Source organism: Delphinus delphis, chromosome 4 (assembly GCF_949987515.2).
Source record: "Delphinus delphis chromosome 4, mDelDel1.2, whole genome shotgun sequence".
Classification (NCBI taxonomy): domain Eukaryota; kingdom Metazoa; phylum Chordata; class Mammalia; order Artiodactyla; family Delphinidae; genus Delphinus; species Delphinus delphis.
The window spans coordinates 3,474,776-3,497,484 of record NC_082686.1 but is presented as its reverse complement, the minus strand read 5'-3'; the positions used below and the strand labels follow the sequence as shown (position 1 = coordinate 3,497,484).

The following is a 22,709-nucleotide window of genomic DNA, read 5'->3' as shown; positions in this document are numbered from 1 at the left end:
GGTGCCCTTGTGTGGAGCTCGGGGCACACCAGCTGCTGGTCTCAGTGCTTTCTGAACATCAGCTCATCGAGTCCAAGCACACCCATGAGTTACGTGCAATGCTCCCCATTTCACAGATGGGGAGACTGAGGCCCAGAGGGGCAACATGTTTTTGTCAGAGTCACGCAGCCGGCTCAGAGGCCAAGCTCTCAATGCCTACGTTTTGTTGCCCCTGCGGGATCCACTCAGCTGTCCCCTAGACACCCCCCTTTGCACCCCATGCTCCCACCCTCCCGAGCCCCTCCAGGTGTCCCTTCTGGATGCCTGGTACCACCCACCCCCAACCTGCCAAACCCACTGCGTTTGCAGTTTCTGCTCCTCTGGGGCTTCCTGGTGCTCAGGCCAGTCCGACCCTTAGAAGACGAATCCAGAAGCCTGGGCAGTCAGCACCACCGTGGCCTTCTGACGCCCCCCTCCCCGGCGTGTGATGGACTCCTTTCTGTGTTCAGAGCCTCTGGGCGGTACCCTCATCTGTGGCTGGGAATAGCGATGGCATCCACCCCACAGCCGAGCCGTAGAAAGTGCTCGGCCCACGCCAGCTGCAGTCAGCACCCAGGGAATCGTGCTCCCGAGCCTTCCTCCCTGGAACACGCTGACATCAGGTCCTGGGACGCTGTGCCTCTCTCCCCTCAACCACATGTCCAGCATCGTGCCACCCCTGCTCTGTGGGGTTTCTACTCTTTCTCACCTTCTGTCCCCTCTGCTGGGCCTCTGGGCACAAGCCCCGGCCCCTCCCTGTGCCAGAGACCAGCCAGCTCGCTCCCCAAACAGGGTGCTTCTCTGCACCGTCCTGGCCCTGGTGTGACCCGTCCTGAAGTCTCTGGCCCTTTGCCAGCTGCTGGCGACCGTCCAGAAACACGGGCTGTGGCCTCCGGGCCACCTGGGGAGGAGGAGGTAGATGGGAGTAAGTCCCCTTTGTGTCCCCTCTCAGGTGGCAACCTTCGTGGGCCCCGTCACGGCCGTCCCCGTCCTCCTCTTCTCAGGATTCTTCGTCAGCTTCCACACAATCCCCACCTACCTGCAGTGGATGTCCTACATTTCCTATGTCAGGTACGGGGGCACCTTACGCCTCAGGGACTTTAGGACGACAGAGGGAAGGGACTTGGGGACGTGCAGAGGCTCACAGAAGCCCCCTGTTCGCTGTCAGCTAGACGACGGCATGTTTCCTGGATCGTGAGCCCAAAGAGTGTCGGTGCCTTTTGTTTTTTTCCTAGTTTGCATGCCACACACACACGCATGCTCGTGGCTCCGTGTCCTGCGTGCCTCGGAGCGCTGCCTTGCATATTTCCGTCGTTTAGGAACTTCATTCCTCTCTGGGATGAACAAGGTTCGGAACCCGTAAAACCTTAATAAGAAATCCAGGGGAAAACAGGTCATGTTTCAAGCATCTTAATGTTCTTGAACAAGGCAGTTCTGGTGCCTCAGCCCTTAGGCGATCAGATTTCACGCTCTCGACGCAGAGGTGCTTCGGCACGTCGGCCCTCGGCAGGAGAGGCTGGTCGTTAGAGCTTTTCTCCCCAGACACAGCCATTCCACGTGACAGCCAGGGTCCCCGGTTGTGGACAAGCTTGTCTTTTCTAGAATGTCAATTCAGACCCAGGTCTATTGTTCCGGAGAACAAAATCAAAACAAAGCACTTGTACGGAGTTTCAGCCATAGGTGCACCTTCCAAGACCAAGAAATCAGAAACCCGTGTCTTTCTTCTCAGAATTAGCGTTTTTGTTCTGATGATGCAGGGCTGGAACAGAATGAAAGGTGATGCAGAAATGTTTTATTTAAATGCTCCCCAGTCCTTGGAAAGCTATCAGACCCTTTATTATATTTAACTGTTAAAAGAAGTATGATTTCAGAAGTAATCAAAGTGTTTTTCCATTCGTATCACCCTTGAACAATACCTACTCTTGGTTTTTTTGGGTGGGTTTTTGGTTTTTTTCGTTGAGACTTTGGAGGAAACAAAATTGGAAAACACATCGTCAAGCCATTGAATGGATTTATCTGAGGAAGCTGTGGAGTCGTTAGGAAGTGTTCCAGGGAGAAAGATCTCCGGGGAGGGAGGGGAGCCAGGCTGAGGATGGGGGGATGGTGGTGGTACCTTACCCTCCGCAGATGTGGGCAGAGGCAGGGGGGAGGGCTCCTGAGCCCTCCTCACACTGGCACCTCCTTCCTCAGATACGGGTTCGAAGGGGTCATCCTCTCCATCTATGGCCTCGACCGCGAGGACCTGCACTGTGACATCGATGATACGTGCCACTTCCAGAAGTCGGCGGCCATTCTCAGAGAGCTGGACGTGGAGAACGCCAAGCTCTACCTGGACTTCATTGTCCTGGGGATTTTCTTCATCTCCCTGCGTCTCACTGCCTACCTTGTGCTGAGATACAAAATCCGGGCAGAGAGGTAAAGCACTGGAGAGCCAGAGAGAGGAAAATCGGACACAGTGGCCAAGGGCCACTTGCAGAACCTGCGGCAAGCCCTGGCCCGAGGACACAGACACTCCTGTGACCCAACCCCTGGGACCACATTTGGTTGTTGGGCGTCCAGTGCTGGATGGACATCGCCGCCCCGCTGGGTTGCGCCTTCTCTCCGTTACCCTTTCTAGCTGTAACTAAGAAGAAGAGTAGAAAGGTTTTTTTTTTCCACGTGCGGGATTTTAAAATACCACCCCTGAGGCAGAATTTAAAACTGCAACAAAGCTGGTGACGAGAGGGTTCCTCGGCAAAATTCTTCCTTCTGACCAGGGAGCTCTGGTCCTGGACCGGGGATTCAGGCAGCTTCCTGGAGATCCCTGTGCAGTCAGACGTCCAGGGGCAGAAAGGCGAAGCCAGGAGCGATTCCATTCTGTGACTAGTGTTTTCGTAGTTTCACCTTTCTACGGTTTGTCTCTTTTTCCAACGAGGTCATTTTCCAAGCCAAAAGTCGATAAATTTCATTCATTTCCAGAAACTGTACCTTTTTAGTACTTGGTGAAGAAAATTATTCAGGGTAAATATACTTTGTTTAGAGATGAGAGGGGTTTGATTTGATCGCTGAGCTGGTCTCATTTACAGACAGAACTTGGGAAAGACACAGAAGCCGGCTCCAGGTTGAAGGGTGACCTTGGAACCGTACGCACTAAGCCGTGTGGAAATCTTTTAAAGTTACACAGAAAGTTGTAAGGTGAAATTGGCCATCTCTTTCAAAGTCTTTTATTTTCCCCGTGCTTCTTATTTTAAGCAAAATATATTGGGTTTTTTTTTTCTTCCTAACTTTCCAAGCACCTTAATTTTGCCTAAAAAAAAATTCTAGAAAATCAATCCTGTTGATTTTGTACAAACATTTCTCTTCCCTGACATATCACATCAACTACCTCCACTGAACCTGGGGAAGCTGGGCTTAGAGAAACTCCAGGTGTGAACGTTGTGCAGGTGTAGCCCGCAAAAGTTGCACTAACTGCACAGGAGGGAAGATGCTGAGATTTCCTGAGAATCCAAGGCCTTTGCCAGAAACTAGCGAAGACTTAGTGTGGCCGAGGCATCTGGAACTCCATCACATCATGCACTGAGAGCCGTGGGAGAGTCCGTCTCCCACATCTGGTTTCCATGGCGTCTCAGCGGCACCTTCACCTTCTCAGCGCCGGGCTAGCATAGTCTTTCCAGACCAGAAACTCCTTTCCAGTGATACAGTCACATAAGTAAAATCCCTCTAGCACAGGAGCAGTGGGCACGTCTGCAGGGTAAACGGCCTTTGAATTCATGGCGGGCGCCCGTGTGCTTGTTGGCGGCAGTATGACCCCAGTGTGGAAGGGGACTCTGGCCATAGAAGGTCCTCGGAAGGAAAACGGAATCGCTTTCCCCTTCTAGAATGCCGTGAACCTGGAATCCGGGTCTCCTAATGAAAGACTGTATTTTTTGTGGGCAGATTCATTCATGTCCCTGAGCCCCAGTTTCCCCACCTGTAAAGAGCAGCACGAGATCGTCCTCAAGGTCACGTTCAGCTCCGAAAGGTTCTGAGATTCCTAGGTTGTGTTCCAGAACTTCTTTTTCCTATTTAAGAGAATGAGGAAGGTGCAAATTTTAGTCACATGCATTTGATTTGCAAGTTCTTAGAGGCCTCTTTTTCACCCTCAGATCCCTTTTAGTAAACACAATTGAGGTATTTCAAATGTAATTTTACGTTTACTGTTTTACACCAATGTGGCGTTGCCTTCCAGATTAAGTTACTTAACCAGGGTCAAACTTAGCCTTTATAAAAAGTCTTTATTCAGTTTCAAGGTAGACTTGCCTGTACGAATGTCACACGTAGGAAGACACAGGTGGGAACAGCCTGGTGAAATAGAGAGTTGGGAATAGGAAAAGTCCTGGACCATGCCTCAGAATTACATCAGCTGAGGCCACTGTTGAAAGATTTTTCCCTCCAGGTGAGTCCTTCCAGTCGTGGGTCTGTGAGCCCAAGAAGGACATGCACACGGGTATTTTTTCAAGGATGCTACCTGGAGTGCGGCGAGTACGCTGAGGTCACCACCGCAGGATAATCTGATTCGGAGCACCTGAGGCCGTATCCAGTGAGGATGTCGACCTGGAAAGCTGCTTTCATCAGTCTTCAAGTGTCAGCGATGCCCCTCGCTCCAGCTCTCTCACCCTAAACCCTCAGCAGCATAGACTCAGACGCTGCAGTTTGGGTCTCCAGATGCTTCCCCTCTGCTTTTCGCTGTAGGGAAGATTGCATTGCTTATTGCAATGGCCCAAGAAAACATGCAAGCAACTTGTTGATTTTATTTTTCTAAGTAGGTGCCGATAAGAAGTGTGGGGCGGGGGGCAGTGACGTGCTACCTTTCATACGCTGGAATTTAAACCAGGCCGACTTCCCAAATCTACTTCTTTTAAGTAATTTCTGAATGTAATGACTCAGATCTTCCTTTCGTCTGATCGCGCTTCTTCGTTTAGAAGGACGGAGGAAACATCGGATGAACGATGTGCAGCCTTTGCAGTTGTTAGTAGAGAAGAAAGTGGAAGTCCAAAGAATATCACTGTTCCATGGAACTGGGGAGAGGAAGGGCCTCCGCTGGGTCCTAGTGCCCGCTCCGCGGAGGCGTCAGGGCCTGGGTCTGCTGACCAGCCCTGTCTCGGGAGCCGTGCACCTCTGTCCACGTTCATAGCATTTTGTGCCTCCGTTTCCTCTACCCTTGCTGGGTATCAGCTCGAGAATTAAATGCTTCAAAAGCTCCTGTGTGGGTGACATGGGAAGGAAAGAAATCCGGTAAACATTTTACATAGAAGATGCTGGAATCTGATTGTCACCTTGTGGGGAGGGGCTTCAGAACCAAGAAATAGGACTTGAGCTTTTAGGTAAAAACTCATCCTGGAGACCCACAAAAAGGTCATTTTCCCACCTAAGAAAGGCACTGCCAGGAGGTCAGGGGCAGGCTGAATCCACGGGGTAGAAAGCCCGCCGGTGGGCTCACTGAGGAGAGAACAGCTTGGGCCTCAGTGCCGCGAGCATCCTTCCTTGCCGGGTGGCCCGGGAGCTGGCTGGATGCCTTACCCACGCCTCTGTTCACTTACTCACTCAGCAGACGTGTGTTGACCCATCCCTGCATGCTTGACGTGGCCCAGGCACAGGGGCTTGGAGCTCAGAGCGGGCTCGCCCTCCAGTGCTGGCAGGCCGGAGGGTATCTTGTTCTGCAGACGCAGGGTGCCGAGGCTGGAGAGGGTCCGTGAGGCCCCGGGTCCAGGGCCGGGAAAGGGCCCACGTCGGACCCCAAATTCTCTGTTTTTTGTTTTGCCGTATTGCCTCCTGTTCATAGTGTGCAAATGTCCAGGAAAACACTTTGCAAGGTGTGAAATGCAATGCTAGGTTAGCTCTGGACTTGCTGTCACCAAACGGACAGCTGAGATGGGGGGTAGCCTGTGCCCCTTTCCTCAATTGCCTGGCGTAGGGGTGTCCCGAGCTGGCCTGGGGGCCCAGCTTCTTACCCCCCGTCTCAGTGGAGAGGTGCCTTCCTCTGCCTTCGCTCAGCCTTAGCTTCTTAACTCAGCGCACCAGTGGGCTGGCTGGGGCCCGAGAGGGGCTGGTGTGTGTGTGTGCGCGCATGCGTGTGTGCCTATGAGTGTGTGCATGCACACACGTGTGCACACACACGAGGGCACGTGCCAGCTCGATCCGGGTATGTATCTCATAGTATTATCTGTGGTGTTTCTAAATCGTCAATCGTCCTTTACTGCAAGAAAGAAAGAGAACATTCCCTCACCTCATGCCTGCCGAGCAGTTGGTAAAGTGTAGTCAGAACCCACTAAGTCTTTCAGCAAATACCAGCTCCATTAGAATGTGACAAAAACCAAAACAAAACAACCCAGCAGGGCGGAGGGTGGTGCAGCGTGTGTGGCTATAAAGTTAGATGCTCTGAAGAAATAAGACTGCTAATAAAGTATTGTATGTAAAACTTTTTACTTGTTTTCAGTGTTAAATGCTTCAAATTCAAAATAACTGGCTTGAACGGTACCAGGCAAAGGGGAATTTTAGGTTGTATTTGGAATATCTTCGTTGTACGTCTAGCGTGGGTTCTGGTTCATTCCTCAGTGTTCTGGTCCAACACCCCAGTGTCAACAGTCACCCTTCTCTCTCGGTGACTTGCATGTTTTAGGTTGAACTGTCTTAAAGTTTTGTGTTTTTCCTCCGTTTTCCAGCCTCGTCCCCCATCTCTTCCCTCTTGTTAATGTCGGCCGGGGCTTTAAGAAATGCCCGGAGCCCAGATGCACGGGCCCCACGTGTGCTTCCCTTGCTATGGTCCCCGGGGACATGGGCCCTGGGTGGGAGGACCTAGGAGCCGGGCGTAGGGTGTTGTCTTAGCTCAGCTCTGGTGGGTGAACTACACTGAGCCGCGCTTCCGAGAGCAGCACGCTCAGGGCCAGGCTGTCATCCCCGGCTTGCATTCCTCCTCAGGGACACAGGGCAGAATGCGGTGCTGGGCCAAGTCCCAGAGTTCACGGCCCCTGCAGCCCCGCCAAGCGACAGGGAGAGAGGGTGCGGGGAGCCTCAGAGAGCACCCTGGGGTGGGGCAAACTCACGAGGCTCCCTCAGCCTCTGCACCCCTCCTGCCCTGCGGACCCCGCCCTTCTTCTGTGCAGCTTCCGTTAAGGTCATGGTCCTTCAGGTCCGGGCACTTGGCCTCCCGCCTCAGGGAGATTCCCCGGAGTCTGCCAAAGCCAGATGTTCCTGACGTCCCTGTTGGCGCGCCTCCCTGGGGCCAGAAGCAGGAATACGTCGGGGAGCCCCGCACCCCCCTTGCACAGTCCACTTTCCACACTTGCAGGCTCCGCTCAGCCTGTGCTGAAGATCCAGCCTCCTGGGCAGGAAGTGGGCGTGAAGGTGATGCGCTCACGCCCATCCTTCTGCAGGCCTAGCCTAGGTTTTCTGTTAACTAGCGCGTATCCTTCCCTTCTCCCCATCTTTAAGGAAACGAGGGTTTAGCATCAGCTTAATTTTTTACGTTACCTCTGAACAGTCCACTTGGAATCATTCCTCAGACTGACATTCTGTGGCCTGCTCGAGCGGACCCTGAGGTCAGCCGAGGAAGCCAGGTTTCTACAAATGACTCAAGTGAGCACAGGTCAGGCGCAGAGCTCCTGACCCCCTCCCTGTTCGCAAAAGAGTCCGTGGTGTCAGAAAGGAGAAAGTACCCCAGGCACACTGGCCATCGCATTCTGTCCAGCCAAGGGGTTATCACCGGTGGGGGCATGGCTTCAGGGCTTTTCCACAATATAGTGACCATTGTAAAGCCGAAGAGAAAGGAACAGAAGCACAAAAGTGCCCTCGTGTTGTCACAGGCTGGGCGGAAGCCGAGCCCCGCTTTGGGAAGGCGGGTGGTGGGATGTGCGCACACAGATGGAGGGCCCGGCCCACCGGTTCCCAGGGAGACACGCCAAGCCAGGGCCGTGGCCACAGGAACGTGTGAGTTCCTCCCCGGGGTTCGTGCTTTGACCCAGATGTTGGGAACGGCATGAGCCCAAGACACACGAGCGAAAAATAGCAAAGCCGGAAGCGATTACGTTCAGCTGACGTTTTCTCTCAGTGGCGTGGCCCCGTCCCCCGCTTGGTGTGTCTGAATAAACGTGAAAGAGAACCCCGTTGATCACCTGTGGGTGCCTTTGGCCTGTACTTTGCACGTGAATCTAACCGTGGCCGTGATGCTGTATACAGTTAAATGGTATCTCCTCTGTCCACTGATGTTCGGACATCTGATTCTGGGGAACTTGTAAGCCACCTGCTCGTCCCTCTGCAGGACGGGAGTCATCCCTCACCTGCAGCAGGCGCCAAGGTGAGCTGGGACGGAGACGCTGAGGCTTGGCTGGCGAGCGTCGGAGTGGTGACATGTGACCCTCCCTGCCGCCTGCTTGGGGGCCAGTTCTCGAGTCCCGCAGGGCGTCTCCTGGAAGGAGGGTTCGGGGAGCCCTTGTTGCCAGCCGCTGGGAGGGGAGTGTTCTTTCATCTCACCTGCCGTGAGGTGACTGTCCAGCCTCAGCCCCTTCCTTCCATCACAGCCCTGGATCAGCGTGGTGGAGCTTTCGAGAAAACAGTGTTTACCCAACAGGGCTTTGCTGAAGCAGAGGAAGCAGCAGGCTCGTCTATTTCTGGGGGAGAAGTTATCAAACCGACCTCCGCGCTTGGGGCCCCAGCACGTGCTCTCTTGTGCTGGGTGGAATGGATCTGGCCTTGAAGGGAAAGGCTGAAAGTCATGGGTACCTGGGTCAAGGTTAAGGTCCCTATATTCATGGGTTCCTGGACACCCGAGGTGCAACCTGATCTGAAAGGTACCACGGTTGGTTTCTATGTCAGTGGCCATGGTAGATATTTTGTTTTTATATCTTTACATGTTTTCACAATTCTGTCATCACGTACCTTGGGGGGGTCTCTTTTCCACAACCTTTGGAACACAGGTTGCCCAAGCTTCATCATAAATATCTCATTTCAAGTCCTCGGCCGGTGAAAACTGGTAGCCGAAGGTCCTACCATCCAAACCGCTAACAAAATGGACCCCCCACCCCACACAAGGAGTTTTCTGTTTCTCTAGCCAAATGCTCCCTGGGGAAGGGGGTGACCAGAAATGAGTTTCTCCACAGAATGAGTATGTTTCAAAAGTGAGCGTGTGTAGCTGACCCCCTCACCCAGGTTTGTTTTTCCTTTGCAGACCGAGTGGCTTAATACCTGCTCGTAGCTGAGTCTGAATCGCTGCCTTTTCCTTAACGGTTAGCTAGTTAACATTTTTCCTTTGTTCTTCCTTCCAAAGCAAGAGTCAATGCAAATAACACTTTGAATCATCGTGTAAAGATGTGCATATGTCTGTATATCTACTACGTAACTATGTAATGTCTGGTTTTTATAACGCTGTGCGGATAACCTTACATTGATTTAGCCACGTGACTTTAGGAAGTACTGTGCTCGCACGCTGGGAGAGGTGTGCACCGTCCCGGGTGAGAACATCTATACATACGCGCACATATGTGTGTGTGTGTGTGTATATATATAATAACAGCGGCCCCCTTGGGTACTTGTCTCCCTGGCTGTTTCCCTTGGGTCTATTGGAACACAGACCCGAGCAGACCCTAACATGTAAGCTTTCTGACTCTACAGACCGTGGTCCTGCTTTGTATATTTCTGCAGAGATCTCCTTAGAAAATTTGTACGTGCATTTTTTGCAGACTTGAACACTGTTTTCTGAAATTAGATGCCATTTATGAAAATGTGACATAAATCAAAATAAACATCGCTCTTTTCAGATTTCTGTTTCTCTCTCTGGTTTGCTTTTAACAACAGCAGCCTGCGGACCAGCGGGAGAATTGGGCCTGGGGTCTGACGGAGCCGGTGGGGAATTTTCTCGTTCTTGCATTACCCTCTCTTTTAATGAAAAAGTTCCTCTGGTAGGTGTTATAATGGCTTTGGATGAAATTGGGAAGAAAAATAAGAGTGACGGGGGTGATGTGCAAGCCCCCCTTGTTAGGTGATGTGGTAGCACAGGGTCAGGTGCCTTTTATATGTGGTCTCATTTCACTGCCATCCTTGGGGCCAGCGTGTCACTGCCAGCCCATTTCACGGGCCAGGGAACTGAGGCTCAGAGAGGTTAGACAAGTGGCCCGAGGCAAGTGGTGGAGGCAGAATGCAGATGGTGACAGTAGCCAGGGAACCGGCGCTCCGGCCCCTGCTTCGCACTCCCTCGTTTGGAAGAAGACACTGAGAAACTGTCAGCAAAAAATCCATCGGGTCACAGGAAGTGGCCTGGGGGAGTCCGTCCCCCACACCCAGGGGAAATTTCTCCCAGACGCTTTGCTTAGGGTAGGGTGATGGGCGAACATCCCCAGGAGTCAGCTTTGGGGGTCTTTGTGCTGTTAGGGCCCCATATGAGTCAGCACTGGAGTTCAGGCGTCACTCTGGGATTAATCACCCGGGTGTGGCCGTAATGGGGTTGCACTAGGTTACCTTTGTCGGTGTGGAGGAAGGTGTGTGTGCAGGGACAGGACAGAGAGAGAAACCTGGCTCCTCCGTTCCTTCTCCCTGCCCAGGCTTCTCTGTCCCTGGACGCTGTCTTGTGCTCCTGAACCACCTGCCACCTTCCCCGCTCCTTCCCCGCTCCTTCCCCACTCCTTCCCCCCTCCTTCCCCCCTCCTTCCCCACTCCTTCCCCACTCCTTCCCCACTCCTTCCCAAATGCTCTTTATTAGAAATTTTAATTTACAAATACCCTGCACACTTCTTTGAACAAATAATACAAAAGTTAGTAATCTCATCCCCAAACCATCCTATCCCAAGCCCACCCCCTCCAGGTAACCAGATGGCAGGTTATCACCCAGCCCCTCATCCCACCCAGAAAGACACTCCTCATTGCCGCGCTTCCCGCCCCTCGCCCCAGATTGCCAACAGCGCCCTGGACCGGAAGGTACACCACTCATGCCCTCGTCAGAATGTTCCAGAATCCGTAAAGCCATGTCCCTCCTGATCCCTGCTGTGGTGGTTTCTACCATAACAACCGTGTTTCAGTAAGTCTGAAAATTTGGAAAACATCCTTATACTTATATCCTTACAACCTACCGTTTAAACCACAGAAGCTTTTCTGGAAACGCAAGCGGAAGGAAACCCAAAATGTGAAACAGGCACGCAGAGAAGGTTTCCCACTGGAGGTGGAGCTGCAGACCCCACGGGTGCCTCCCACTCTCACGGTGCTTTCAAGGCAGCCCCATCCAGCACCCACATTCTGCCTCCAGTCCCATGTCACCTACACGAGCACGCTTCCCCCTGGCCTCTCCCAACAAGGCCATTCCTGCCCCAAACAGGATTCCCCTACGGGGCACCTTGGTTTAGGGACCGTCCATCCACCTTTTGGAGACCTTGTCTAAGTTGGCTGTGGCCTGAGACCCTGCCCACCCAGTCCTTCCTTCCCCGCTCCATTCAGTGGTGTCAGATCCGCAGTGAGATCTGAGACCTCCTGCACCACCCGGTCTTCTCCCTCACAGGGTCCCCCCCACCATGAGTCTGCTGAGCATCTGACCCTGTGCAGGTGTCTGAGCTGGAAGCTAAATCCCTCCTCTCCGTGCCACTGAATGTTCAAGAATTCTTGGAATAGCGTGACGAATTCCAGTGAACTTTTGACATACTCTGGAACAGTACATAGGGAACAATTGCCAAATAAACGCTGAAGCGACGCTCTTACGGACCAACCACACTGACACAAGAGGAGGGGAGAAGCACATAAACGCCACGAGAAGTTATCCGTAGGTTTACTGGCCACGCTGTGTGTTGGGGGCTGGTGGGGGGGAAGCCTGGTGTTATCTTCCTTTTCCACCAGCAGCAGTGGGGTTCTGGCTTCTCCTTGGCAAGTCAAAGCTCTCATTCCATGGTTTCTGGAAGGTTCTACAAATATGCACCATTAGTCAGTGAGGAAGGTACTTGATATCAAAGTGATCCCTGGATCCTGTGAAACTCAACTGATCATTCACCCTGAGCCACTTGTGGATTCAAATTTTAGAGGCGCATGACCAGGAGGTGGGGAGGTGTAAGGGGGTGTAAAGGTCACGTGGGCCGTGGGCAGTCAGTGTCAGCTAAGTGCCTTCAGGGGGGGTGAAGTCCACCGATGATGACCATATTAGACGCAGCCCAGCAGAAGTGGCCACAGCCCATCCCGCGTTTGAGTCTTAGCAAGGCTGTGTCCTGGAGAGAATTTGTCCCAATGTCCTCATTGGCGAAGGAACGGTAAATATCAAGTTACTCACTGCACTCTAGATAAAAGAAAAAAACGTTTCCAGTCCACACTGTAGTACTTCTTATCCCAGAATTTTAAAATCGGTTAGCGCTCTCTGGGTACTTAATTGACAGCCAGTGTCCGGAGCCGAGAAGGTTGTTTAAAATTCCCGACAGAGACCGCCCACCCCTGAGGGACCCCCATCGAGTCACAGTGAACGCAAGGACAGCAGAGGGCTCCGTGGGATCGTCTGCTGGCTCCTGGCAAGCCAGTAATTAGAATAATTACTCTAGTTTATCGGCAGTTCAGTGTTTCCTTTTTAAACCTAGCCAGTTATTATGGACCTTTACACAAGGTTGGAAACGTATTAACTATTTAATTTCCTTACCCCCGATCTATTGTGACTTACAGACTGAATGAGATGGGAATGACCCGTGGGAGGGGCTAGGATTCAGCCACAACCTTCGAGAAGGGCTCTGAACCCTCCCCGCCTGCTGCTGTTGGCCTGTCCTCGCAGGCTGCCGCTGGGCGCCACTCCCTGACCAAGTTACTGTGGGGCTCCGTGGAGAGTTCCCTCTTCCGAAAACGAGAATGGGGATGGTGGCGCCCCTCACCGCGTGGGCTTTCAGGGAGGTAGCAAACCTCAAGCACCTGGGGGGTGTCTGGCGCATGCCAAGTGCTTGGTCGTCTCGTTAGCTTTGATGATCTTTACAGATTCCTCTGGGTGTCCGCCAGGGACAGCTGCACCGTGAGATGTCCATACCTGGGGGAAAGATAAAGGCAGAAACCACCCTGCCCCCAACACAGAGCACCCCGGGAACGGCATCTCTCCAAGTTCCTTCCACCCCCCAGACGTCACCCTGAGACGCTGGGCTTCACGAGCCCCTTTGTGTGTCTGCCCAAAGGGTGAAACGAGGGGCAGACACACGAAATGTGGCACACACGTGTTTCGGCCTCACCGCAAAATTCATTTGCGATGGGCACGTCGGTGACTTGAGTTTTCTCTACTGCCGAACTTAAAATCCCCACCCAGGCACTTTGGGGCAAATTCCATCCCGTTCCCTGCTGAGCGAGCTGGGGCTTGCTGGGGTCCGGGCTTCCATGCTGGACAGGGTGGTGAGGACCTCCGCAAGCCCCCCCACACCGGGGCTGGCACGCACCAAGGTGGGGTCCCGATGGGACACCCTCCCAGACCCTTCTGGAAGCTGCGGCTTCAGCGGGGCTGCTTCCCGCTCTCTTTGGCAGGACACACAGCAGACCGGGGTCCTCACTGACCTGAGGGCACTGGAGCCGCCCGCCACACCCGCGCATCTTCCCCTCCCCGCCACCCGGAGGCTGCCCCGTCCGGCGTCCAGGCTGGGAACAGAGAAAGAGCCCCCTGTCCTGTGAGAGCTCAGAGCTGCTGGGGTGGGAGAGTGTCTTCGGACACTGGAACCAGATCTCCCTGCACTGCGTGTGGCCGTGGGGTCCTGACCTAACCTCTGTGCCTCTGCTCGTTCACTTGCAGAAATGGAGATTATCATCCGGGGCTGCTGTGGGAATTAACGGAAGTCAAATGTGTAAAACCCTGCAGGGCTGCGGCGCTGGGCACTGAAGGACGGTGCGCCGCTCCATATTCACGTTCACCGGGACCCCAGGGCACACGCGGCCCGGCTTGCGCAATGACCGCCTCTGCCCCCTGCACGAACAACGGAGCGAAGGCTGGGGAGAGACATGTGCGCCCCAGGAGGGGAAGATGAAGGTCCATCTCCCCATCCCCCCACCTGTGGGTGATTCTCCTGAGCAGGGATGAAGGTCGCTCCAGCGTCTGAGTCTGGCCCGGGGTCTCCCCCGGGAAAGCACACACTCAAGACGGGGCCCTGAGCAGCCGGCAAGGGAACAGAAGCCGCCGTCTGGGGCCTGGGGGTGAGGGGTGAGCACCGTCTCCCCTGATGGTGTCGGTGGCCTTGACACAGAAGCAGTGGCTCAGATCTGACCACGGAAGCTACGGGGGGTGGTGGCAGCAGCGTCTGTGAGGGGAGATAGCAGCTCCCCGGGCCTCGAGCTCCATCCAGAAGGGCGGGTGCAGGGGCCTGGGATGCTGGGGCCTCTGGGGTGGAGGGTGGTCCCCAGCCTCCGCTCCCTCCTCACCCCACGGGATTGTGCGCTGAATGCCTGGTCCTCCTGGGGGTGGAGGGCGAGCGGGGACCTGCGGGTGGGGGAAGGCGCTGGTGGGACTCTGCGGACAAGTCGAGGGCGTGAGGGCAGACGCCGCAAAGAGCTACGGACTCGGCCGTCAGGGAGGAAGGACAGGATGGAGTCCCTCTCGCAGGGTGGAGGGCGTGAGAGTGCTCAGGGAGCGGGCTGGGCATCTCGCTCTTGGGGAATCACGTGCACCTCAGAGGGGCTCTAGCTCCTCCAACTAGACCTCACGTGACAAATCGCAGTGTAACAGGCCTCCCCTGGGTGGGCCCTCAGCGGGGGCTTTGGGATGAGTTACTTATCCTACAACAAAGGGAATAACATCTCACTGCTAGGATGTTCATGGGATCTCACTCGAGAGACCTGGCCCAAAGGGCAAGCTGAAAAACAAAGCCTTTGGTTTCGAAAAGGAGCAAGTGGCTCTTTTCCAGCGGGAAGGATGGCTCAGACCCAGAAACCCCCGACCGGAGGCTGCGCTGCTTTCCATTCCGCCCCGCGCATGCGGCGTAAACGAGCCCTGCGGTAGAATGAGTAGAATCGTCTGTGCAACCTTAACAGAGTCCTGTCAGCAGGAGGAGAGCAGGACACTCAGTTTGGACGGCTGGAGACCGTCCCGGTGTCCATGGAGAGCTGCGTGTCCCCAAGAGGGAGGGAGGGGACAGCTCTCCATCTCGGGGTTACTAAGACTTCCTGAGTGTTCGTGGTGACATTTGTTCACGTATCCACAAAGCTGCATCCATTCTCAGAGGAAAAAAGCAAAAGAAGGCCACCCAAGCTTTCACAGATGGTAAACTTGACTTACAAAGAAATACCAAAAAGTGCCAATTGGTAAGATGGTATTATTAGCTTTCTCTTCGCCAGGAAAGACATTAATAATCTTTTTTTTTTTGGAACTTACATTTGAAACGGAGTTTCTCAAGGGACACTTAGAAGGCGGCTTGCCCTCCCCGTCTGGTCAGCGCTAGATGTGAGGTTTGCTGCACCGTCACAGCTAGGGAGCTACTCTGGGACCCTTCCCTCCTCCCCAGGCCTGGGGGAGACCCTCCGCTGGGAGATGCTAAGACACCCTCCGCCGCTCCCGTCTGTGAAATGCTGAGAAGGGAGAGTGTGACTCGGTAGAAATAAAACACAGCAGCGGAAAGTCTCAGGAATGAAGACGTGAACTCATGCTGAGCACGGGAGCTTTATTCTTTAAACATCAGGCCTCACACATTAGGGGCAGTGCTTGCCGGGAGCAGGTGATAGAAAAGGAGAGGTGCTAGTGGCAGGCAGAGTCCCCTCCCAAGCTGTCGGGCAGCAGCAGGGCTTCAGAAGGTGCATTCTGGAAACAAAGCACAGACGTGCGTTGCGCTGAGCCATCCCGTGCCTGCCCACCCGCTGCCCCGCTTCTCCAGGTCCAGACAGGCTCCGAGGTCAGCGCCGTCTGCTGCTTTCCACACCAAGTCCCTGGGGAAGGGTTGAGCTCCCCCCGACCCTCGTGGGAGAATAGCCACATGCCCCACGGGGACCCAGGTTGTCGGGGCAGACGGCACCGGAGACGGGCCCAGGTAGGGCCACTGCCAGAGTTCAAAGAAGTGTTGTTGCTGGCCAAGGAGCCAGCAGAGCGGGGACGGCCAGCACAGGGCTGACTCTCCCTCCTGGGCCCAGAGCCTTATCTGGACCTCTGCCCGGCTTTGCCGGGAAGGGAAGGAGGCCCTGGACAGTGGGAAGGGGCCCCGTGCTGATTAGGGAGCCGGCATCAGGCTGAGACGTGGCCTCCTTCGTCATTACCCGGGGACGAAGCGCAAGAGGGGCCCCCTGGGTGCTCGTTCCAGGAAGGGGCCTTAGGTAGCTACGTTCATCGTAGACGGTGATCTGGCACCGGGGCTGCCAGGTGGCTCACGGCCACCTCCACGCCGCACAGGTGATGGGCGGGGCATGGAGGCAAATCACCTGTGCGCAGTCTGCTCCTGCCACGCGGCTCCCCAGGGGCTGCCCTGCACCCCACTGCTCCAGCGATGGAGGGGTGAGCACCTCGTGCTGGGGGCATGGTGGGGGATGGCAGGGTGGGGAGAGGTGCCAGGACTCCAGCCCAGCATGTCGCCAGTCACAAAGGACAGAGACTCTGCAGGGGTCGTGTGCTGAAAATGACCTTGAAATCCGCCCAGCTTTCCAAACCTACGTATTGTCCATTTCTCTCCAAACTAGTTCCCTCTCCGTAGGGCCTCGACTTTGAACACCTTTCTGAAACGATTAGAGTTTGCACAGACCTCCTCGGCCAACTGACAGCCGTGGCGCAGGGGGTCCCACCCAGGGCTCAGGTGTGTGTGGCTTCCTGGGAGCCCAGAAAGGTCCCCCGTGCACGTGGGGCTGACTCACCTCCTTCCTGCAGGGGCTTGAAGCACCAGGGCACCCCGAGGATGCTGGAGTCGAAGCAGCAGCCCCGGTTGGTGCACTGCTCGGCGGTGACGTCGGGGTAGGCGCAGTCCACCCTGTCCTTGGCTGGGACCATGCACTGGTTCGGCGCTGTCCCAAACAAAGCCCAGTCAGAGCCCTTGTTGGCTTGGGGTTGGTCTACCGGCTGCATTTGCTGGTCTGCACCCTCCCCCAGCTCCTGAGTTCAAAGGCTGTGGTCTCACCCCTCCCATAACCTGTGCTTGTCTGCTTGTCGAGGACACTCTTCCCGTAAGTGTTTAAAGAGAAGCGTTCTGTAGGCGATCTGGCTGGCTGCCTGGTGTCTCTCACTCGGGTGCTCCTAGAACCTTGCCAGGAAGTCAATAGGGCCTGGATTCCTTCCAGCTGGCAGGCACCCATGGGAATCCAGGGCCCCCGAACCCGGAAACAATGTTCCTCTTTATTGTCTTATCAACAAAATCTCCCCCTTAAAACAAAAGGAGTATAACAGAAGGCGGGCATTCAGAAGAGAAAATCACAATGTTTACTATTTCCTGCTTCTTTTCTGTATCTCCCTACCACCCTGTCAAGCCTTCCCTGTACATCCTTGGCCTCTACTGTTCATTTTCCAAGTAAGCCTTTATGTCTGAAGTTCAGCAAAATTCCACTTTGCCTCATTTCTTAAACTGGATTTGTCCTTAGGAAAATAGAAATCACGTGAAATCTCAAATCCTCTCCTATGGCTGCCAATTCATAATTCCTCATTCCACTGGTCCCCAAACTTCGCTCACATTGGGATCAGCCGGGGGTCTTGAAAAACCATTGATACCTCCTCCCACCCAGAGACTCTCTGATATAGTTGGCGTATCCTGGGCTTTAAGAGTTTTAAAATCTTCCAGGTGATTCTGATGGGTGACAAGTTCGAGACCTCTCAGCAGATAACTGCCACACCCTAATTTCTTTTCTTTTCTTTTCTTTTCTTTTTTTTTTGCGGTACACGGGCCTCTCACTGTTGTGGCCTCTCCCGCCACGGAGCACAGGCTCCGGACGCGCAGGCTCAGCGGCCATGGCTCACGGGCCCAGCCGCTCCGCGGCATGTGGGATCCTCCCGGACCGGGGCACGAACCCACGTCCCCTGCATCGGCAGGCGGACTCTCAACCACTGCGCCACCAGGGAAGCTCCACACCCTAATTTCTTCACACGCTGGTTAATGGGGCAGACTCATTCCACTGGAACTGCAGTGCAATGGCTAAATGAAAACTGTGTTTGTAGGTATTGAAAATGTGATCGTTTTCATTTGTCTTTTCTTTTTGTCTTGCGAATGTGCTAGCGTAATGCACAAAGACCTATACTGTAATTTGGAAATCCCCAGCAAGACAGGCAGTGGGGTAGTGGGCTTCGGTGTTGGCTGCCAGCCGGGTGGACCTGGGCTCCAATCCTAATTTCCACACTGCCCGAGAGGGTCAGAGCCTCAGTTTCCTTGTCTGTAAAATGGGGACAGCAAGACCCACTATGTGGAGCTGTTGAGAGAAAACGTGTGTGTCTGGTAAGTGGCAATTTTATTAAGGGGCCCGGTCACTCTCCTCAAGCCACAGGAAGCCCCCAGCCTGGCTCTCCCACGTCCCGTCCCCTTGTCATGTGCTCCCACCCCGCCACCCGGCCCCTCCTCCTTAAGGAGGTCAGAGCGGTACTCACACAGACCCACGTACTGCCCAGTCGAGCTGGAGGACACCAAGGGCAGGACCATCAGCAGCAGCCAGAATGTTCTGGCCTCCATGGTCACGGGCGGGCTCTGGGGACCCGTCGGCTCAGAGGACATGCCACGTCTGCCAAGAAGACTCATTTTTTATACCCCTGTGTTTACACAGGCACTCCGGATTCTGTTTGTCTGGGGAGCCCTTCCCTCTAGGTCCAGCCCCACCTGCTTCTTCCCCTGCACAGGATGGTACAGCCCCCAGAGCGTCGTCCATCCCAAAGGGGAGAGGCTGCTTCCGAACCCACCTTTCTGGTAGTAAGCCAGTGGTGGTAGCAGATTCCAGTTTCCTGCGAATACCTCTCTGTCAGGGAGCCGGGCCGTGTTGATGCCTGTGTTAGCCTGGCTGGAAGAAAAGGATACAGGCTCAGCGTGGGGCTGGAGGGCAGGGTCAACAGGCCTGGGCATCAATCCTGCAACCCGCCCAGCAGCAGGCCGCCAGGGTTCCTGCTCAGCGACAAGAGCTCCCAGGCCGCGTAATCGCAGACCAGTCTCGGGTACTTGAAAAGACAGGTGACGGCGCAAGTGCGGTACGTGGTGCACACAGATTTCACAACTCTTGAAAGGTAGAAGTTCCTTTTCTTTCTTTTTTGCTTTTCTCCAGCAAAACAATTGTTTTTATCATCAGCTACACGTTAACAAATGTATTAAATAAACTTATTCAATACAGTTTCATAAAAATACAATACCTGCAGCTGGTTTTTATTTTCTTTAATATTTTCTTGCCGTGGACCATTTGGTTTTTTTAAGTTTTTGTTGAATTTGTTACCATATCGTCTCTGTTTTATGTTTTGGTTTTTTGGCCAGGAGGCATGTGAGATCTTAGCTCCCCGACCAGGGATCGAGCCCGCTCCCCCTGCAATGGCAGGCGAAGTCCTAACCACTGGACTGCCAGGGAAGTCCCTGCAGTAGGTTTTTAAAATCAGACAGTACAGAAGACTCTCCCCCTTTTGTGTGGCGCTGTCCATGTTTAACACGTTCTTAGGTGTTTTCCAGAATGTTCTCTGTACATTTAAGCACATTTTTAACACAAAGGCGAATTTACACCTTGCCCAGCTGGCTGGTTTTTTTTTTTTTAAGTGAAGGCTATATCTTGGAAATTATTTTCTAACAGCATACCTACATGATACGGGTATAATTTTACCCATTTTCTGGAGGAACACACCAAGACTCAAAACGTTGTTACTGAATCCAATCTCATACTGCTGGCCACACAAAAGGCCAGTAAATCGAGAGACAGGTTGGGGCAGGAAGAGCGGCTGTATTGGGAAAGCTGGGAGTCCGAGAAGATGGTGGACTCGTGTCCCGAAGAAGCATCTTACCCGGGTTAGAATTCGGGCTTCTTTTATTCTAAAAGGGGAGGGGGCGCGGCTGATGCCTGAAACTTCTTAGCGCCGCCAGACCCAGACCTTTGTTCTTGCAGCCTCCACGTAGGTCTAGTCACCGCGTGCCTGTAAACTTCCAACAAGACAAGGGTTATTCTCTATTGTGCAACTTTTTATCCCTATGTGAGTGAAAAGGGGTTTATCTTTAAAGGTCAAGCCTGGGAGGCAGAGCCTTGAGAAAGGGCTGTTACGTGTATTTCAGGCCATAGGGGACATTCTGGTACCCAGGTGAAGAGGCAACAAGATTAAGCACAGAGCACAGAGGTTAGAGCTGAGGGGACAGATCCCGCCTGGAGTCAGGTTTGTACTTCTCTGTTACAGGATGGCTGTCAAAGGTTACCTAGGGGACCCGGCGGAGCTGGGATTCGACCTGCCTCTGTGGGACCCTGCGGTCTCCACTCTCCATTCAGGGTACCCGCCCCACCCTGCAGCTGGCTGACTGGGGAGAGAGGGCGCCCCTGGGGTCCAGCTATCGTGTGTTCTTCAGGCTTCCTTCCTGGCTGGGCTATTCTTCTCTCTGTTCAGCTCTGACCCAGGAACCGTGGGGTAGGTTTTGTACACCATCCCAGGGCGGACCCACTTGCTGGCCGCACTTTAATCCCCAGGCGGGGTTACAGTGTTGGAGGGGGTCCCCAAACCACCCAGGGGTTCCTCCTCAGAGCTGTCCTCCCCTGAGTGACCCATAGGACCAGCCTGTGCTTACACTGGGAACGGGGACTCTGTCCCCCCTCGCCACTCCCCTGACCCAGCCCTGCTGCCTACCCAGTGAGCCCTGGGGGAATCCCCATGCCGTGACACCTGCATCTGGTTTGCTCCCCGCTCCAAGGCTTGGAGACAGCAGGCTCCTCATCGTTTTCACGCCCCTCGCTCTGTTCCCAGAGGGAGAGAGTCGTCCCAGCTAACAGAGGGCATGATGGTTATGTCATTGCAGGAGAAATTCCTGGGAGCCTCTTCTGGCCACACTGCTGCCACAGCCCCCGCCATCCCACCCCCCATAGTACCCCAGGCCAGGCCAGGCTGGGGTTGGACCAGGTTTCAGGAAAACACAGACCCCCAGAAACGGTCTTAGAAGGGGCAGTTATTTGAAGGCTGCCCTGGCAGGGAGCCCGCCTGGCTGCCCTTGGAATCACCTGGAGGGCCGGACCGGCGTGGACCCCTGGGACCTGCCTGCCCGGGCAGGTGGCTGGGAGACCACTGAGTTCTCCCGGCAGCCAGCGCGAGCCACTGCCTGCTGGTCTGCTGCAGTTTCACTCGGTGGATGTGGATGGAGACCCCGCTGCAGGAGCCTGGGGCTTGGGGCTGAGGAAGGAATAACAAGGGGGCAGAGCCCCGTCCTGAAAGACTCCCTCACAGGGAGACGGGGGTCACCGTTACAATGATGAAGCCGCGAGGCCTGGTCCCAAGTCCGGGGCTGTGTGATCTTGGACGCTTCACTTCCCGCCGGCGCCCCAGCTCCTCGCCTGTCACACACAGCCTCATGTGCAGGTTTGCCTGAGCTGGTGAGCCCGAACCAGGTGCTGGGGTCACACCTGATCACCTGCCAGCTGTGGTGCAGCAGCTATAGCGGCAGAGGGTCCAGCCTCGCAGACTCCAGGTCTTGATAGAAGTAGCAGCTATGGGAAGGGGGGCGGGGGGGAAGGAGCACAGGCTTCTTAGAGGGAAGAGGGTGAGGCCGGCCTCGGAGCCTCGAGAGGTGAGCACACGTTGCTGGGGGAAGTTCAGCCGTGTGTGTGCTCTTTGTTCTGTTCTGGGGACCCTGGGCTGTCCACCAGGGGCAGAAGATGGGGGCAGAGAGCCCATCCTGCCCTCCAGAGCGCACAGGCCCATAGCCATCCGCGTTCCCCCGGGAGAGTTCAAGTTCTGGGAATGAAATAACACCAGTGCCAGAGCGGCAGGCCCCAGGGTCACCTGTCTTGGCCCAGCCTTGACAGATGGCTTGCCCAGCGCTCCCAGAGACCAGGGTAAAGAGCTGCCTGGGCCGTCCTGGGAGCCCACCCTGCATCGCTCCCTCCCTGGTCTTTGTATGCTGGTGCCCAGGGAAGGCGAGGGCCACGAAGCAGACTGTCTGGCCCCAAGCGCTAGGTTTGCAACCTCCCACCTGCAGGATGCATGGCCCCTGGCACGCATACAACAAGCATGGGCCGAGCGTGATCACAGGCCCGGTACTTGACCTGTAATGTAGGGCCCTGAGGACACCAGGCAGAGTCCTGCCCTCAGAGCCCACAGCCCTGTGAGGGCGAACCAGGCTTGAAGTGTGAACTGTGGTATGACGCCACAAGACCTGGCAGAATGCTGCCCAGCAGGCTTCTCATCCGGGGCGAAATCTGCACTGGGTCTTGAGGGATGAGTAGGAGTTCACAGATGGATGAAGGTCAGAAGCGCGTTCCCGGCAGTCACTGTGAACTCACCACCTCACAGAAAATACAGTCAGGGCCAAATACTCCATGTCACCCCTCAGCTTTCTAATACCGTCCCTCTGGGTTACTCAAGCCGGCAGAGAGCCACACAGAGATAGAAGGTACAAAGTCACATTTTTCCACACACCTAGGGTAGCCCTGGGGCCACAGACCTCCCCAGGGAGCTTCCTGCTGACCAGCTGTCGCATCGCTCTGCAGCTGCCTTGGGTGTGGCCCTGCCGTCTGTGTTCCGTACAGAGTTCCCTCCAGCCCGACCCTTCCTGAGGAGCCGGACCTGAGTGTGTATGCTTTGGGGACGCAACCATGGACCGATTCAGGGAGGCTCCTGGCTTACACCGAGGACAAGCGGGGGCTTAGAG

The 22,709-nt window shown here is 54.8% G+C and overlaps 2 protein-coding genes across 6 annotated transcripts in view; one reads left to right on the top strand and one right to left on the bottom strand.

The window, feature by feature from the left end:
- The window catches only part of ABCG1 (ATP binding cassette subfamily G member 1), a 60,178-nt gene extending 53,731 nt beyond the window's left edge, over window positions 1-6,447 (top strand). For both annotated transcript variants that reach the window (XM_060010279.1, XM_060010278.1), the window contains exons 14-15: window positions 971-1,089; window positions 2,209-6,447. In XM_060010279.1, the coding sequence (XP_059866262.1) occupies window positions 971-1,089; window positions 2,209-2,437 (348 nt within the window). In that variant the 3' untranslated portion in view covers window positions 2,438-6,447. The remainder of the gene's footprint in view (window positions 1-970; window positions 1,090-2,208) is intronic.
- Window positions 6,448-15,549: 9,102 nt separating this feature from the next.
- LOC132423932 (trefoil factor 3) lies at window positions 15,550-19,013 on the bottom strand. 4 transcript variants are annotated; one of them, XM_060009778.1, is made up of 4 exons: window positions 18,717-19,013; window positions 18,491-18,621; window positions 16,780-16,926; window positions 15,551-15,742 (listed from the first exon to the last, which is right to left on the bottom strand). In XM_060009778.1, the coding sequence occupies exons 2-4, from the start codon at window positions 18,612-18,614 to the stop codon at window positions 15,729-15,731; spliced, it is 285 nt and encodes a 94-aa protein (XP_059865761.1). In that variant the 5' UTR covers window positions 18,615-18,621; window positions 18,717-19,013; the 3' UTR covers window positions 15,551-15,728. The 4 variants fall into 4 exon arrangements, with proteins under 4 accessions (XP_059865759.1, XP_059865761.1, XP_059865760.1 ...); XM_060009777.1 differs by having other exon boundaries at window positions 18,797-19,013; XM_060009779.1 differs by having other exon boundaries at window positions 18,849-19,013.
- Window positions 19,014-22,709: the final 3,696 nt, after the last annotated feature.

What these genes read in the sequence shown, in the direction of transcription:
- LOC132423932 (XM_060009776.1), bottom strand. Translation starts at nt 18,638, where the DNA reads ATGAGTCTTCTTGGCAGACGTGGCATGTCCTCTGAGCCGACGGGTCCC. An exon ending in TGGGCAGTACGTGGGTCTGT is followed by an intron (nt 16,927 to 18,490) that starts GTGAGTACCGCT and finishes TGTTTGGGACAG; the next exon opens with CGCCGAACCAGTGCATGGTC.